General features: G+C 43.1%; 1 protein-coding gene and 1 long non-coding RNA gene across 2 annotated transcripts; one reads left to right on the forward strand and one right to left on the reverse strand.

Moving 5' to 3' along the window:
* Positions 1-868: 868 nt before the first annotated feature.
* Positions 869-2,361, forward strand: LOC142588028 (uncharacterized). The gene is made up of 2 exons (XR_012829658.1): positions 869-1,740; positions 1,822-2,361. It is a non-coding gene; the product is annotated as an uncharacterized LOC142588028 (long non-coding RNA).
* A 1,120-nt stretch (positions 2,362-3,481) lies between these two features.
* Syt14 (Synaptotagmin 14) lies at positions 3,482-17,411 on the reverse strand. The gene is made up of 11 exons (XM_075699463.1): positions 16,777-17,411; positions 16,117-16,293; positions 15,313-15,471; positions 13,405-13,625; positions 11,975-12,187; positions 10,874-10,985; positions 9,909-10,066; positions 8,378-8,567; positions 7,450-7,565; positions 5,690-5,854; positions 3,482-4,492 (listed from the first exon to the last, which is right to left on the reverse strand). The coding sequence occupies exons 1-11, from the start codon at positions 16,790-16,792 to the stop codon at positions 4,460-4,462; spliced, it is 1,560 nt and encodes a 519-aa protein (XP_075555578.1). The 5' UTR covers positions 16,793-17,411; the 3' UTR covers positions 3,482-4,459.
* Between the last annotated feature and the right edge of the window lie 852 nt (positions 17,412-18,263).

Genomic DNA, 18,263 nt, shown 5'->3' on the forward strand with positions numbered 1-18,263 from the left:
TTCGTGCAATGAGCTGGTTGTCTATACTGAGCCCTAAAGATAACCAGTGGAACCGAATGAATCGCACTGGTTTCTGAAATATAATTTACTAAAGAGGAAATTATCAGTATAACTGAATTCCACATACTATTTTGAATGCGAACGTTTGCCAGTTGCAACCAAATGCAAAGAAGCAGTAATCCGGCAAACAGGAATCACTTTAAATGAACTGCTAACCCGGCAGACCATGTGTTCTTCACTCGATGCAAGCTTAAGATTGAACCAGTCACAAAGTCTTCACCTGGATTGATATCTACTTAACATGGAAACGTCTCGGCTCTGCAGCAGTGTTATTGCATTGTTCACTTATGCACTGGCAATGCAAACCCATTCTCTCATTTTCTTTCAGTGCATGGAACCTTCCCAGACAAACCTAACTTGGCACTTTTTAAGATATCCGTACAAAACTGCTGCTTCAGTGACAGCAGCACTTGAAGCAGCAGTAGCCATGTGGTACTCTTAACCTGAGTAATGGTGCAACCAGGGAACAAGCAGATTTTCACATGTGGTACCAGAAGCAATGTTACCTTCAATTTGTGCAAGCTGTTCACAGTGAACAGTTCATTGTTCAAGAAACTGTGTAGCACTTCACTTCAAAAATGCCTGAAGAGCAGTTGCTGCATATTCTGCAACATTCCTCGGCTATAAACATATTTCTGGCCACTTTCCTTGGCACAACCAGAATTATAAAATCAAACATGCATCAAGTTTTCTGCAGCCCAAGTGAAAAACTGCACAACGGTTTTGACAAGTGCACAGATCAAACACTACGGTGCTTCTTAAAATTTTGTTCTGAATCTATCTTGCACCTTACTGGTGGATGCCTCGATGTGGCTAAAAAAGGAAATGGCATCAAATTTGCAAGAACATGCACATGCTAGTTAATGAAGGACTGTAATTAATGCTTATAAAGGTGCAATGACAGGTCATAACAATGCCCAGAAGAGTACTTTGTAATGGGTCAAAGTCATTCTTTTCACAAAATTAGATGTCGGTGGAAACATCGAAATTGCTACAACTACTGCAGGTCTTACAGTCAACACCCAGTCGACAGCAGGTTTAGCTAACTTAAGGCTCTGCTGCGCCCGCCGGAAACAAACATACAAGGTTAACAACATTGAGGTCTCAGGGCCACTGTGCTTAATATGCATTTCTCAACATCAACAGCATGCATTTTAAGGAGTGCTGCGACTCTCGTATGTCAAGGAATCTGCTGCACCAAACTACCTGCTGATACATGACAAGTCTACACAACATATCAGCCAGGATGGCACAACAAAACATGGTTCCACACTTAATTGTTAGTTCAATATGAACCACATTAAACTTGAGCTCTACCTCAGTGCTTCTGCATGTGGGAACTACCTTCATGCATCAGGGTCTTGCAGCGCCCCAAGAGCATATGGCTGACTATTAATCGGAAGTTCGTTGGTTTCCTGCTGCAAACTAATGTAGCTTGTAAATCAAGTTAAGCTGCAAATTGATCCAATATCTCCTGCATCCAATGATATATTTGATTAATTGTTTTCTATATTCACTCCTACAAAGCTTCAATGGTCATTTCATGAAGCAGCTAAGCCTTGTGCTGGCAAAGCCAGAACAGTGCTACAATAGACCGTGTAATATAGCATCATTGTTGTTTTGCAGGACCATCACAACACTGTCAAAGCACTGTGCAGCAACCAGTCAAGTATTCCAAAGGTTTGTTGTAGGTTGGCTTTAATTTAAAAAAAAAAGCCTAGGCTAACACAATGTATTTGTGTTGTACCAATCACATTACAGAAAGCTTGCCATCACGGGCCCAACATCTGCCAAGTCAGCCTTTGCCCACATCGAGCGGACATCGGGGGCCCAACATTGGGATGCATTAAGTTGCATCTCATTTTCTAAGTCCATCCAAACCATTTACAGCATGGCTGCAGGAGCAGGCCACTTTTGGTCAGTCGATCAATGTATGTTGGGCCAATTCAACAATAAGCTCATTTTGCTTCTTGGGGCGGTGCGAAGGCAGTGCTCAAGCTCGAAAGAATGAAAGCAGACTAGGCTGCCAAGATGCTTGCAAAATATAGAAACGCGTGTTCATACAAGGCCCAACAGTGGGACAACAGGCAAAAAAGAAAGGCTTCCACACTCCCATAGGGGCGACCACCAGCATTAACGCTGGGCATCTCGGCCCAAGGCGAGACAAGGGTACAGTGCCCTCGGCCGGTACATTTCCCAGACTTCTGAGAACTGTGCGTGGGGACCGACGATGTTTAGACTCAATAGACAATGCATACCAGGGCTGCCTACCCTGCAAAATAAAGGTTACAAACAATGTGATAGGAGTTTTTCATTCTTTCCTTCTGTCTCTTAAGTTATTGCTAAACAAAGTGGCATTAAGAGCTTTCATATTTACATTCTTATTTTCCTAAAGTGAACTTACAGTCTTCACAGCCAAATTAGCCAAGGAAAATGTCTATTAGAGCAAAGTGAATACTAAGGACAAAATTTCAAGGCAGATTCAGAGTTGCAGTTGAATAGTGATACTAAGTTATTCAGAAATGCTGCAATGACAAGTACTGCAAAGCAGCAATGCACTTTTCTGAACTTGACAACTAAATTACTGGAGGACAAAATTGTATGTACCTGTGGGCATCTATCAACAGTATTCCTCAGAAAAGATAAATTTATAACTTAAAAGCTTGCAAAAACCAGGAAGTTAGACATTCCCTCACAGTAAAAAATGTCCACATTCTTCACATGGCCTCCTATCAGCTCGCTCAATATGAAAGATTTTCCTCGGGCTGGCAGCCCTGGCAATTATACAAACACATACACGTGTACACATGTACCTGGAGCACTGAATGCCTAGAAAGTGCAAGGTTACGGGGCCAGCTAAAGGTATCCCAAGAAAAACTATGCGGGATGTGCTATTCGAGACTGATCACATAGAAAACTGATTTCCCTGCAAGCAGTGCATAACAGACAAACATCAAACCCGTTAACGTGTCACAGCTTACACTCTCCAAAGAGGAGCTTCAGTTTGTGACCAAGATTCTTAAGACAGCTTACTTAAGTCTATTTCTTCTTTTTTTGTTTGTTTGCTACATATTTTTTTACATAAATTGTACGACCTACTTCTGGTCTTTATATACCTAGTGGTTCCTGCAGAACATTCCTTATAGTGTTCTAATAACACAGTTCATACTGAAGCTCTCCTGTTTAACTACAAGTCAGCAATACCAAATATTGAAGGCTTTTCAAAACACGACAACTACAAATTGGAGCTGTGCTACAACAAACACCCACCGAGAAGAAAAAGCATGAGGACAGAAATGTGTTCATATAAAGAACCAAATCCTGGCCATCTGACTACAAAGCACACTGCCCGGGTACACAGAAACTTACAACATTCAAACAAAGCACACATGTAGAAAAACCAAATAAATGAACAAATATATAGTTAAATAAACAAATAAATAAATAAACGCCTTTATGAACCATGCAGTACATTCTTCGCACATATCTCAAAGAATACGGCCACCGTCCACAAGCAGCGACCGGTCATGTTGCATACAAACTTCAAAAAAAAGTGCATATCACTCCATCCACACATACAAAATGTGCACTGTGTGCACCTCAAAGGTACGCACATTCTCTGAGCACAGATATGTTTGAGTATACTTGCAGCAGAACCCTTGCGTCTGTCCCCTGAAGGGCACCTTGGATGATCTTCAGCCAACATCAAAAAGACATTAAATGGGAGGGGAGCACACATTGTGTTTACATATTCCGTGAGTAGCTTCAATACTTCAGTTCAGTTTGAAGAGCAAAGGCATCAGTAGGCCAATGCCACGGCACAGGGCGCTCTCATGTTCTGCCATGTGAGAAGATAACGTCAACAGTGTCGGTAGCACTGTATCTATGATACAGATCACCTGGCTCAGTGCATAAGAAGAGGTAACAATATATTCTGCATGCATTCCAAAGCCTGATGCAAGTCAAGTGCTCATATCGAAGATGTGCAACATTCCAGACCTTTTGGAAAAGCCCCAAACTTGCACTCGTAAGCAAAGCCAACAAAATGGTGTTGCCTGAACTATATAGTAATCGTGCAGTATTTCCCATTTCTGTCAAGTTATCAATGAGCAAAACGATGTCCCACTTAGAGTGCAGTTCTGTGATGTTTGCATCATCCAAGCACTGAGAAAATCAGCTGAGGAGCGTTGAAGGCTGAAGGGAACAGCCTTCTTTTCGTCTGAAGGAAACAGCCAAAAGCAAGCATTGTCCTCAACACAAGCAAAGATATCATGCACTTCAAGTTTTCTCAGAGGCAGGCACACGAGCAGCTCCCTTGTTCTCACTGAGTTGATTCTGCAAGACTTGTCCTTCTCTTCAGGCATGGAAGCGAAGTCGTCCTGTGGACGAGCTCAGCTTGCTAGCTGTCAAGGAGCACGTGCCACCTGCACATCTGGCAAGAACACAAGCGGAGTGCAACGGTTAATGCACTGTAATGTTGACTGATTGACTCGCAGGGTTTGGGAGGAGGAGGAGGAAAATAGGGAAATGTAGTGAAGGTAGAGAAAAGGTAGGAAAAAAGAGGATAGAACGTAGATACGTCAACCAGATGCATGTCTAGTTTGCAGGAGGAAGCGTGTTGGAAGGCAAAAAGGAAAAAAGGAGAGGAAGGAAGGCACAAGAAGTGTGAACATGGCCATCATGCCTACAACCGATTTAGTGGGGGCCAGCTGACCTCATAAGCTGCAGTAAGGTTCCCGTCACTATGTACGTGTGTGATGCATAGGGCCTTGGTTGAATAATGGCCCATAGGGGCCATTCCCAAGGCAACATTGAAGCTATGAGAGACACTGTAGTAGAGGGTTCTGGATTAATTTTGACCACCTTGGGTTCTTTAACGTGAATCTAAATCTAAGTAGTTGAGCGTTCTTGCATTTTCCCCCCCATCAAGTTGTGGCTGCCAAAGCCAACCATCAAACCTGCGACCTTGTTACCAGCAGAAGCGTGCCATAGCCCATTGGGTCATCATGGCAGATGAACTGTAATTTCATGCATGCCTCACACAACTTGTCTTTCTAAAGTTGGCAACTTTTTGTGCGGCGAGTTAACATTTCGTGGGTTAGAAAGGAATAAGGAAAGAAGCATAGCCACAAGAAAAGTATTTCTTGAATGAGTAAAATACAGTAGCACCAGCTAAGGTGACCAAGGTGATATTAAGATGATGTCATAACTGCTAAGGTAACTCAAAGATAAACATGAGTGTCCCAATAGCAAATTTAACTTCCACAATAAACGGGAAAGAGACTTACACCTCAGATTTCTCATCCAACAAAATATGATTGGCTATAGGGATATAAGAGAGTGAACAGTCATGAATAAAGGTGACCAAAGTGCTTCCTGGTGGCTAAACCTTCCATCCGGGATGAAAAAACAACAAAAACAAAACGCACATATACACACACAAACACTTTTTCCCAATGTACACATGTCCAAGAATTTGTTTCATCTGCTTCCATTATAAATATGGCCATCAATTCTCAGTGAGCACCCGTGTCGTTTTCTTCCTGTCTGTCTGTGCCTTTCACAATGAAATCTCCTAAACTTGTCGAGCTTATATTGTACCATATGCTATGTGTGGGAGGTGTCCTACCTGTTCTCCTTTGCTCTCACGCATGTCATTCCAGTGAGATAGTTCCTCTTCACCAGAACTGTTAAGGCCTAGTGAGAACCAGCCAATCATGTCTTTGCGCTTCATGGATCGCTTGTAGTAAACAGAAACCATTAGCGTCACATCTGGCAACTGAAAGAGGGCAACCTAGGAAGAAAAGAAAAAAAAAGTCACACAATATGTCGTTGATGATTCTTTGACTTGAGAGCACTAATGTGGGATCATTAGTAGAGTACCCTGAACATTGAACGGGGCAAATTAAGACAATGACAGAGATTGTCTTTGTCTCAAGTTGTGCTGTTCAAATTCAAAAGATTCTGTGACTCACCAAATCAATTCAACTTCGAAATGCAGGTTTAAGCACTATAAATTGTCTTTACACATACCCATGCATGCATGACTTATTTAGTATAATGCAATTAGAGCCAATTCATGACAGCTCAAACTCTGAGCATTTGTAATTCGAGTAAATTCAAACAAGTAAACAAGATTTGGTTGGCCATATATATATATACATATATATGCTTTCAGTGCGTGTTAAAAGGATGCAAAAGAGAAACAGTAGATCAACATAGAATTGTACAGTGTGCTTTCAGAACACTTTTGTATTTCTCATGAAAAAAAAAGAAAGGTTGATTACTTGATTACAAGTGAGGAAAATGAATGCAACACTGCTGCTTTTCAATCTCACACTTAAAAACAAGGTTTTGATGACATCAGCATGACATCAGAGATTTCACAATATTTTTTTGCAGAAAACTTTCTGAAGAAGTTTGCAGGTTGAGTACCTATTCACTTAAGAATGCCTTTGCAGTCTTATTTTTGTTGACAGGCAATCAACTAGCCCTGAACAGGTGCTATGAAAATTTGACGTCGGAGGGAGTTGGTGCGGGAATGTGAAGAAGGCGGCAGCACTTGTAGTTAATTTTCTATTCTTTCTGGCTTACCAGGCCGCGGCTTATACGACTTTTTTTCTGCAGTTTCTGAAGACTAGTTATACGACAGATTCTTGCCGAGACGTATTGGCCTTTTGCAAAACTCAGTTGACTGCTTGTAAGAGATATGCTCACCCAACTAATGCTCTACAACTTCGGATGGCATAGCACAGCTGACAGCCCCAACTGTCCGGAGATAAGGGCAGATACAGAACACATTCTGTACTTATGTGACACTGCCATTGCCTCTCCTTATTTCCCTCACCTTTCCCCACTTCCCGGAGTGCTTGGCTTCACTTAAACTCGGCGCATCAACAACAGGGCTTAGCAGAGCAAGCGCTCTTCTTTACTGGGCCTTAGTGCTGGCCTTAAATAAAGTTTTTTTCCTGTCTTCCTTTCCTGGTCTTACTGCATCATTTCCACCCGACATTATACAGCTACACCTGTACACACTACAACGTGCCAGACACCCTGGCACACCTCCTCTTACAATGCAAGAACACCCGAGCAAGGATCACAGTGGCACAACCAGTAGCAGCAGATGCAGACCCAAACCTCCTCGCTGAAATGGGGGAGGCTATGATCTCCCCCATTTCGGATCGCCTTCCGGGCCCGGGCGACGAGTTCGCCCGGGCCCGGAAGGCGATCCGAGCCAGTGGGTTCCTGAAATAAGGGACCCTCCCACCTCGCCTGACGAGTCACTACTTCAAATAAAGGTTTCATTCTCTCTCTCTCTCTGTCTTCCTTCCTGTTGTCGCTAGATTATAGTGTAATGCAGCCAGCCAATCATGACAGGAAAATACATGCCTGGAACACAAATGTTTCCTTGAAGAGAGGGTTTGGCTGCCCTCTCCGAACAGACGTCTTGCTTCGGGTTATTTCCTGACCGCTTGAAGACATCAGCGTAAGCTTCACAAATGTGTCTGCAAAAAAAATTTAAAGGGGTAATTTTAAATTATAGTGATAAAAAAGCGAGCGTTACAGGATACACATTAGCACAATTTCCACATGGGCCATTTATAAGAAGACCAGGAAGAATGCTGCACAGAGCAACTGGTTGAACGATGTTTTCAAAAGAAAAAAGAACAAGAAACATTCACATTTTGTGTGTAATAACAAGGTTTTGCTGCAGAGTAAATTGACTGCACATACAGCTACTATAATAATGATAGGGCATTGAATGAAATTCATTAGAAAGTATACATTGCGATGTGTATTTTCTGCTTTTAGTAAATAGAAGTCAACTGCTAGCACCCATTTTTTTCTGGCACTCTTATAACTGCAATATTTACACAATGTTTTACAAAACTTGCAGCGAAGCTCGAAATTTTACAGCTAAGCTGTTATTGTGACCTAGAAACATCCAAAATCATAGACACCGAGAGTGTCAATGCCGAAAGTGCTACATTTTAAGATATTTGCACCTATTTGAGAAATTAAGTGAAACAGTTACATGCCGAAAAGAAGATGGTAAGGGGGGAATGTCATGACGGTGATGTGCGTGTGATGCTACAGATGTGAGAGTTAAATAATTGTACCGAATCATCAAAGTTATGGTAACCAAACCTCTTTCATTTAAGGGGGTTTGGTGGAGGGGGTCCTAGGAGCACTAACAGCTTTGCTGGAAATATGACCATCATTCCGCAAAGGCTGCACAAGTTTGCCTGGTTTTTTTTTTCGAAGTCACTCGCGGATGTAACGAGACATTGAACGTGCGAAAGCGGGCAGTACACACCTGGGGCCCTGTTCATGGTGACGTTGCGGAAGTGGCTTCCCTTTATGACCTCAACAGCAAGGCGACCAGTCGTGCCGTTGTAGGCGAGCCCCAGCAGCAGTTCTGGCAGACCCCCATGCTGCATCGACTGCGCCGAGCTTGTTGAGTCTGATCGAGCCAAGCTTGAAATCTCACACTTGGAATCCCAGTGCTGTGACGAGAGTGAAATGGTTACGTGTGTGGCTAGTGTGGGAAAAAAAAACATGAACTGTGTGCCACTGATTATGATGGCATGCAGGAATAATGCATGTGCAGTCCACACCAAAAGTTTACAGACCGCAGGATCTGAAAATGAATGAAATTTACAAGGAGTTTGTGGCCGTAGCCAGTAAAATTGTACAATACTGTGCTGTTCACATTAATTGTACAGGCTGGAAATCCAAATGCCAGGCTGCATACCTAAGGCTGCAGAGATATTCAGCTTTCTCTCAGATCTCGCGGTCTGTAAACTTTTGTGGTTGACTGCACACACAAGAAAGATGGTCTACAGGAGCTCTCAAAATAATAATTTTCCTATGTCAAACACTTCCAAGCTGGCAGTGACAAGGTAAAGTTGTCTATACAGTAGATGGTGTGATTTTTTCGGTGCATAGCACTGAAGTGCAGAAAGAAAAAGAATGAAGAGTTAGCGAAACAAAGGCAAACACGAGCGCTTGTTTGTTTGTCTTTCTTTTGCTAAACCTTCCTTCTTTTTCATTTCTTTCCTTACTTCTGTGCTTTGCAACAACAATTACACCATGCACTTAGACCAACTTGCCCAAATCACTGTTCTTATCCAATGGTCAAGTAAAGTAAAAGTGGTGCCAAGGAAATGGAAATGCATGTGGGAGCAGCAAAGGATTAGCTCCAGTGATAAGGTTAATTTTTTTTTTATTTACGGGCTTCAGGGGAGGTTGGCTGACACTAAACTACAAGAGGCCTTTGTCCTGCCGCAAAATTTTAAAAACTGATGACGATAATTATGATGACGCATGGTTATGACAGACAGCATCAGTGTAGCCAAAGCATGGCAAGTTTTTAGCTTACTGGCGTGTAAACATGAGTGTGTAAGTTTTGTTAAATTTGCGTGCAAAGCCAAGCAAGCACTTTTGTACCTTAAGATTGAACCTTGCTGGGATAGCTAGTTCACATCTTTTGAACAGATTAATGAACAAAAATGAAGATGAAGACAGGGTTAGAAACATGTAGACAAGGCAAATGCATAGACAAAGACAAGAGCACTTGTCTTGTCTATGTACATAAAGCTGTCTTCATCTTCATTTCACCCTTTCTAACCCTTGTATCTTCTTGGCTATTCGAAAATACGAAATCACAGAAAGAATTCTAGCTAGGGTGTGTTAGGACACAAAACAAAGTGAAATGAGACCAGGGCAGGAACAGGCATAAGAAGGAATTCTGTTATTCAAATGCAAGAGATGCAGCTATGGCAACAGAATGCAAATCGTAGAACGGGGACATGCAATCTGAAGAGATGAGAAACAGCGAGCCTTACAGCCAGGTTAGAGCGCGGCTCCAGCATGAGCCACATAGTGGAAGGCTGGTCGAGAGCCAAGCACTGGAAAGGCAGCACAGTCTCCCCGACCAGATGCTCTCGGCGCATGCGCTCGCACCCGTACAACCGTACACGCAACCCCATAGTGTTCACTTCCTCTGTGAACCAAGTGAACATGCATGCAGAAACTCATTAGGTTAGCATGAACTAGTTTTAACTGCTACACTATCAATGCCAACCTTTAATTATGCACACACTGTCGCATAGCATATCTGTGCATAATCACTGCATATTGCAAGTGTTCCAAGCATGCATTCTTGCTGCGATGCAGGAGTAGCCTTAGTTTTCTGCTGTGTTAGTCAAGCATGCATAATTGTTGCCATGGCTCATAAAGCTGAGTTGTGCTGTACAGCCGGAACAAGGCGCAAAGTTAAGAAATATACGAACATGCGCATTATGAAATTGCACATTTGTGATGCGCTTCATCTCAGGAGTGTGCATGCCGATTTTTAATCACTTTGTACCTTGTTATGGCCATGCAGCGTTAACCTCACTTCTCCAATCAGAAACCAACGAGTCTCTACGCAACCTACCATTGTTCCTATTGTGCATAAGCATACAAGAAAAGGGGAACATATACTTGCAGTAACTAGAAAGGTAAACAAATTTTTCAATAAAGCATTACTACAACATTACTAAATATGTGTTTTACACATCACTGCAGAAGTAGACCCAGCTATTAGCAACAACATCCCCCCATTTTTCTTAAATGACAGAACACATCACAGCTTCCCCCCTCCCCCCTACCACTTCTAAATTCTTGGTTATACCACTAAAATTAAAGAACTGCACTCGCCCTACTAAGCTACGCATAAAATGTAACAACTTGCATATATATATTGTTTTCTAGTAAATACATTCGCACATTTAAGGATGGTTCTGCAGTCCGACACAAAATGCCTTACCAGGGCTGATCCGTGCGAAGGCAAAGGTTTCATTGAAGGTCATATCCTCGCCCGATTGTTTAATTTTTGTTCTGAATTTCTGCCTCTTATGGGGCAACAGCAATAGTCGTACCTTAAAGAAATAGAGAAATTTTCGCATTATAACAGCACTCATGAGCTAACTACTATGTGCATGTCTAACAGCATTACTGCAAGAAGGCAAAGTACAGTGCGCTATTTAAGTTAAATCATATTACGCATGCAGATATGAAGCATTTGGAAGAATCTAAAGTCTGGCTGTTCTGCTCGCACATGATAAGAAACATACAGGTGTAAGTATGAATAAAAAATCGAAGAATAAAAGGAAGGTCTGCTGATCTTGTACTCAGAAGTATGTGTGAGCACGCTTCCTTCACATTAACACATACACTGTCACTGCTTACTCCCCCAACATCTAGTGGGTACTTATATTACCCCATAATATCATCATGACCACTATTTTTCTGATTTGGCTACTGCAAAATCGAAGTTATCTGCTGCCTTACACTCCATTTTTATTATTGTAATGTTTTGTGTTCTGACATTTGATGTGGCATGCTTTGCAGGTAGCAGTACTATAGATCTTCTAAAGTGTGTGCTGACAGTACTGAACCGGTCACCAAGTTGAGTAATGGGTCTCAATGTTCAGAAGCCATAATTTTGACCATCAGCTCAACCAATTTCAAAGCATCTGCTTTGCTTTATTACTTCATGGCTTGTTGAGGATTTGATACCTGGCTTGACCAACAGGTGAAAAGCTTTCCACACTCTATCGCTTGACAGCTCGTCACAGACCATCTAAGGGAAAATTGGCACAACTGTGAGATATAATTGAGACTATACGGTGATCTAAAAAGGCAGGACTGTGCAAAAGATGTGGGACCTTGTGAGAATGACAAGACTTGACAGCAACTTAGGTGAAGTCTCATATATATATATATATATATATATATATATATATCCCTATGCAGTTCTTGCTAAAGAAATAAATAAAAGAAAGCACAAACGTGTGGTTCTTGGTTGCACGGGCCCATACACTCACAAATATATTCGCATACTCTTTATTTAAGCCGCACAACTCACTTGCACGCTATTAGCTCCTCCACGGTCTCGACTGGGCAGATCGTGCGCTCTCAGGACGGTGACCATGACCTTGCGAGCTGACTCATTGTACTCAAACATGAGCTCAAGGGCACCGCAACGGGTGGTTTGCTCTGAAGGCCCAGGGCCATGCAGACCGGAAGCTTCGGCCACGCACCTCAATTCCTCTTCGGCCAAGTCAAGCAGCATGGGCTCCTGAAGACAGCAGCGAAAAATTTATGTTCACACGTAATAATAACGATGCGACGAGAGTCAGCGATATGGTGAGCAGAAAACTGTGCAAAGGCAAAGAGACGTTATTCTAAAATCTGGAACAGTAAAAAAATTTGAATATAACGGACTGACTGCTCCCTCGCCCGCCTGTTGCAGCGCTGTCTTGCATAGAACAGCGGCAGTATTGGCATGTCTAGCCTTTCATTATACTGAAATGAGTCCTGTCTGCATCTCATTTCTACCCTGCAATAGAAGATGTCAAGCTGCCCGTGTACTACTATAAATAAGATTAACCACTGTTTTCTGCTGTGAAAGTGCATGCATATCTGCTTTCTGATATGCCAGTCAGTAACACCATAAAGTGCATTAACTCACTGAGTTCATTGTGAATATACCTCCATAACTTGTAATCTTCACTGGAAGCCAAAAATATCAGTACATAATGAAAAAGCATAGCTTATGCATCCCGCACGCACTATTTTCTGTAAGTATGAGAACACTAGGCTGTTCTACGGCGAGTCCCTGACACATTTGCTGCTGCAACCACTGCTACGGCCTGCCCTTTCACATTTTGCAGACATTGCACTGGAGAGTGAACACAAAAGACAATGTGATGAAAACTGTCTTCCATGTTGCTTCACAAGGAGATGTGAATTCTGCACACAAAAATATGCACCATGTGCACCAGTTCACAAATAGCTTGGGTATCATGGAGTTTTATGTGCCAAAACCACTTTCTGATTATGAGGCACACCGTTGTGGAGGACTCCGGAAATTTAGACCACCTGGGCTTCTTTAACGTGCACCTAAATCTAAGTACATGGGTGTTTTCACATTTTGCCCTCATCGAAATGTGGCCACCGTGGCCGGGATTCGATCCCGTGACTTCGTGCTTAGCAGCCCAACACCATAGCCACTGAGCAACCATGGCGGGTAGCTTGGGTGTCATGAATGCTGGAATGATGCAAGCATTTGCTGGCAGTAACCAAGCAAGTGGCAGTGTAAGCCTGCCACATGGTTTAAAACCGTATAAATAATGTGTGTTTAGACCACGCATTATAAACAAAGAAAAAAAAAAGTGTATGTACAACCCACGCGGGAGAAAGTGTCATATTCAGCTGTACTCTTTGTGTGCAAAAGTTTTCCCAGACAGCCTTGTGTTTTATCTTAGGTGAAGTTAGGTTAGGTTAGTTACTTACATCGGTTCCCCCACATGCTGCCAGAGAAAGTGGAGAGTCTTCAGCCTTCAGAAAAGCACCATTCTCATACTGCAAAGCGGTGCGAACTGTTGAACTTCCCTGCGTTGCCTTAGAAGAAGCCCTGCTTGTGTCTGCTGCTTCCGCTGCCTCTGCCCCTGTGGATACGGCACGTCCATTCTCCGCAAGGGAAACCAAATCTGGTTGTGGCAGATGCCCATTGCCTGCAACAAAGATGCAATGCAAGAAATGCCATGAAAAAAAAAACAATTAAGTGGTGATTTGGTGGTAAATTTAAGAGAAACGCATTAGCATTATGTCGCATCTCTTCAAAGTCTCTGTTCCATGATTTAAACCGTGTTCACCTCACTCACTGCAAGGTGTTCAGGAGCTCACTCAACACATGCACAAGTCCTCCCTCTTTGAGGAGTGAAGTGCAACTGACGATGACCCAGAGCAGACCACTGTCAGTTGCACGATATATAAACACACAGACACATACACACATACACACTCTTCTAAGCTCTCCCATTCCCTCTGTTACTCTACCACATATGACCAGCTACCTACGCTTCACGCACATACACTCTTCTCTACTTTGACACTCCTAAAAAAAATGAATCAGATACTCTCAGTCAGGTATGATCATTCTCTGGCAGTCATTAATCAAGTGTCAGCGTGAGCTTGCCTCATTGTTTCTAATAGTCAAAATGGTGTCTCTTTTGTCCATGCAGTAGGCATCAAGAACGAAAAATTAAAAAATTTAATTCAGGGGTCTTTATGTGCCAAAGCCACCATATGATTATAAGGCATGTACACCACAGTGAGGAACTCCAGAATAATTTTGACCATCAAGGGTTCTTTAGCATGCGCCGTAACCTAAGTACATGAGCGTTTTTGCATTTTGCCAGCACTAAAATTCGGCCGTCGAGGCCAGGATCGAGCCCATGAACTTGAGCTCAGCAGTGCATTAATTGCCATAGCCATTGGGCTACTAAGGCCGGTCCAACAACGAAAAAGTGTACCACCACTCTGACATGCATGTGTAAGTGCATACAGAGTCGTACACAGTGAATAGCCCTTCAACACACAAATCCACTGTGCAAGTGTGTCCAGTATTGTGCAAAGCCTGTCCATTTCTGTGCACTGCACTTGGCTGGTCTCGAAAACGGAGCACTCGTCGATATTGGTTATTCATGCACACACAGACAACTCGATAAGTGCATAACAAACACTTGATGCCTGTTCGCTGGAAAACTAGGGTGTAAGGCACATAACAGCACCTACACAAATTTAGGGATGGTTAATCCTTCTACTACAGTCAGTAAACAACACTCCATGTGTAGGCTCCCTCACTGGAGCACTGTGTGTACCAGCTTTACAGAGCAAACATTAAGAAAAACGAATGCTGTGCTTGCATGACATTAAAGAAGGCTTGAAATTGAGCTAGTCGGTGTTCCATTATGAATATAATATATAGATTTAAAGCGTGAAAGAAAAAGCAGGCATGAAAATTCGTGTCTGTCCTTATGTCCCAGTTTTTTCACACCACAACTTTACTCGTGAGGGCTTGCATGATATATTGTTAATAATAACAGCACAGAGCTGCAATCAATATATAAAGCTTTTCCTATCCGCCCACCTCATTCTTACAATAGAACACTGCTAGAAAACATCACTGTCGACAATGTGCTACTTAATTAAAAGGGGCATTACTAAATTGCCATGTGCAGCAAAAGTTAAAGGAAGTAAATGTTGTGCTTTCACATATACAGCAGGAAGCTACAAGCAAAATAAGGTTGTCATTTCCATGCTGCCGCACTTACACCGTAAGTTAAAACACCGCAAGAAGACATTCCTTGCAACGGTGAAAACAATGTGCCTGACTTAGCACATGTGTGACTTAATTACCATGCGCATGATCAGTGGAGTGGCCCATGCTTGACACCTTCCTAGATGATGTGCTGTTGAGAAAGCCCCCTTGCAGGCTGGCAGAATGGTGGAGTTGTTGTATCACTTCTTCGTCACTGTCCGTTGATGACTCGGCGTCATCATAAGCATACGCTGCTCCTGTGTACACAATAATGACAAAAGAGATGCCCTTGCAGTCTAGATTTCACTTCTGCTTCTCTAAGCGTCATAATTATTATCAGCTTGCTTGCTAGACATATCAGTCATATAGGACAGGAGAAACTACGAAATATCACTTCAGTCAACGTGTTTCAAGATTATGATTTACACTACCTTTTGCACAGAAGTGAAGTCTCACGCATGAGTGCACGGTGGCAATACAACAATGATTTCATAAAGCAAAATGTAACAACTCAAACCAACGTCGTTTCACGTTTAGGTTCCACAGGAGCACAAATATTAACACGTACAGAGTAATACACTTTTAGTGCGCGCTGGCAAAATTTTCTTAACGGAATGTAATAGTACGGAGCAATTTTAATTATGTGCAAGCAATCCACACAGAAAAAAAAAAGACAAGTTTTCAACAGCTCAGCTACAAAGTTTTTTTTTAATCACCACCTGCATAAACGAAACACACTGTTCGATTAATCTGGCTATCAAAGCTAACGAGCGCCGCACTCAACAGATAAAATACACGAAACTCGTAGACATGTGCAACAGGGTGCTCGCGCGTAGCTACGCCTCAATGCGCAAGTGCAATGCGGCAAAGCCAAATGCGGCCGCGCAACGCACAGGTCTTACCCAAGTTCCTGGCGATCACCTGTCGCTCCCGTTCACGCGATGAAACGGGGCCGTCGCAGCAGGGAAAGCCTCCTACCGTTGTGAAGCAAACCTTCTTGCTCAGGTAGAGGTAGAACACTCCGAGCATCACCAAAATCACACCCACGGCACCGAGGTAGACGGTCGTCTCAACGGGCACTGCGACCAAAAGATTATGCAGGGTGAAGTCGGGGACGGACCTCGGACTCTAAATCATTGGCGCAGCAGCTAGCTCAGTATCTGCGCCGCGAAAGCGTAGTCGCGTTATCGGTCGTGCACGTATGATTCGTGCAACATTCCTTTGAAACGCGACAGCGAGCAACATACGCATATCCGCATCGGCGATGCCCGAAGATTCGGGAGTCGAAACAAACGTGCGGCGAATGCGAATGCAAACGGAACGAGTGGAGGAACGATGCCACGCATTCCCTGGTTCCCGGGGAGTTTGCACGACAGGCCAGAAGCCAGCCAATTTACTGCTCGGTCCTCCCATCTTTTAGGTTTCGCAACGTGCTTTTTATTTACTACGGAGCGTCGACTAGGCCTAACGCGCCCTACTTTCCGCGCACCCGGCGCGTCGACGGCATCTTTGCGGACGGCCGCGCCGATTGCAAGCGGTCGCTGCCAAAGCGTGCAATTTACCTGTGAGCATTTGCATCTTGGAAGTATGGTGGTAGCGCCGCAGGAAGAGACGAACGTGTGCGCGCTGACAGTTGCGCTAAACCAACACAAAAAGAAGCGCAAGAAACATGAACGAATCGGGGTGTCGCTGACGGCTGCCGAGCCAGTTTGCGATTGGCTGCCCCGTTTTTTTTTTTTCCCTTGCTTTTTTTCCCGAGTACTCCCGGCTGCTGTCCGCAAGAACGTCAACAGCGGTGGCTTGAATGAGGTGGCCGTGAATCAATCAGCGTCAGTCACCAAAATTTTCGGTTCGCTTCTATAACCGAGAAAAGCGCGAGAACTTCGCCGAAAAATGTTTCGAAATTTCGTCAGGCGCTCGCATTCGATCTCGACCTAATTTCCCCTTTGCGAGTGTGGGCTTCACAGCACTATGCATCGTGCTGAGGCGAAGCCGAACTATAACGCTTCCACCGAACTCCGCTTATTTTTTAGCAAGCACTAAATGAAAAGACGCTCATTTTCGCAATCTGCCTGTAACGGTCTGTGTTCACTACAATATTGCTATGAGGCAATCGTCGACAATTTTATATATTGTAGCATTCAACACTCCTGTCAAGGAAAACAACATAACGGTAATAGAACTAACCGTAAACTTAAAGACAGGAGAGAGAGAGGAAAAAAAAAGGCAAAAAGCCCAGAAAGTCCTAAAAAAAAAAAAAAAAACTGGCTCATCAATCCTTGCCTTTTGAACTTATCTATGGCTGGCAATATTGTAGCTGCAGTCTTACCGAGCAAAAGAGCACGTCATAAACCAGTCTGAGGCAATTAGGTACAGAGCACCACAAAAATATGTTCTCTTTGCATAAACATTAGTTATACTACCAATGCAAAAAAAGAAGAAAGAAATCGACACACACACACACATACACACATATATATATATATATATGTATAGGGAGAGAGAGGGAGGAAATTCAGCAATTAAAACTCGAAGCCGTGACCAACGTTCCTAGTGGCAAAACAAGGCAAAAACACGTGCTGTCCAACTCTTCTTGAAAGTGTCACCACACTAGTTGACTTGAACCACCTCAACAGATGAAATTCTTATATCTTCTATTGCCTACACTGGCTAGTGTGACTTGCATACCAAGTGCCAACAGGACGCCTGATAATCACAAGGGACCATTATTTTATGATGGCTGCTTTTCATCTACTACAGCTAAATATTGAAGCGCAATGCTCTGCATGGTCTATATATATAGCCGCTGGATGCCACTGCTTGAGGCCACTTCTTCTCAAGAAAATCAAAGGGACTTCAAAGAAATGTAGCACAACGTGGAAGGCGAAGGACGCAAGAAAGTGAAACGGATGCCATGAACACTCGGTGTTCTCATCCTCAATCGCCATTGCACTACTGCTCATTTCATTCATTATATGAAACTAACTAGCCAATCCCAATTCACCACGAAAAAAAAATGATGGGTACCAAAGGCAGAACGGGAGCCTTG

Source organism: Dermacentor variabilis, chromosome 7 (assembly GCF_050947875.1).
Source record: "Dermacentor variabilis isolate Ectoservices chromosome 7, ASM5094787v1, whole genome shotgun sequence".
Lineage (NCBI taxonomy): Eukaryota > Metazoa > Arthropoda > Arachnida > Ixodida > Ixodidae > Dermacentor > Dermacentor variabilis.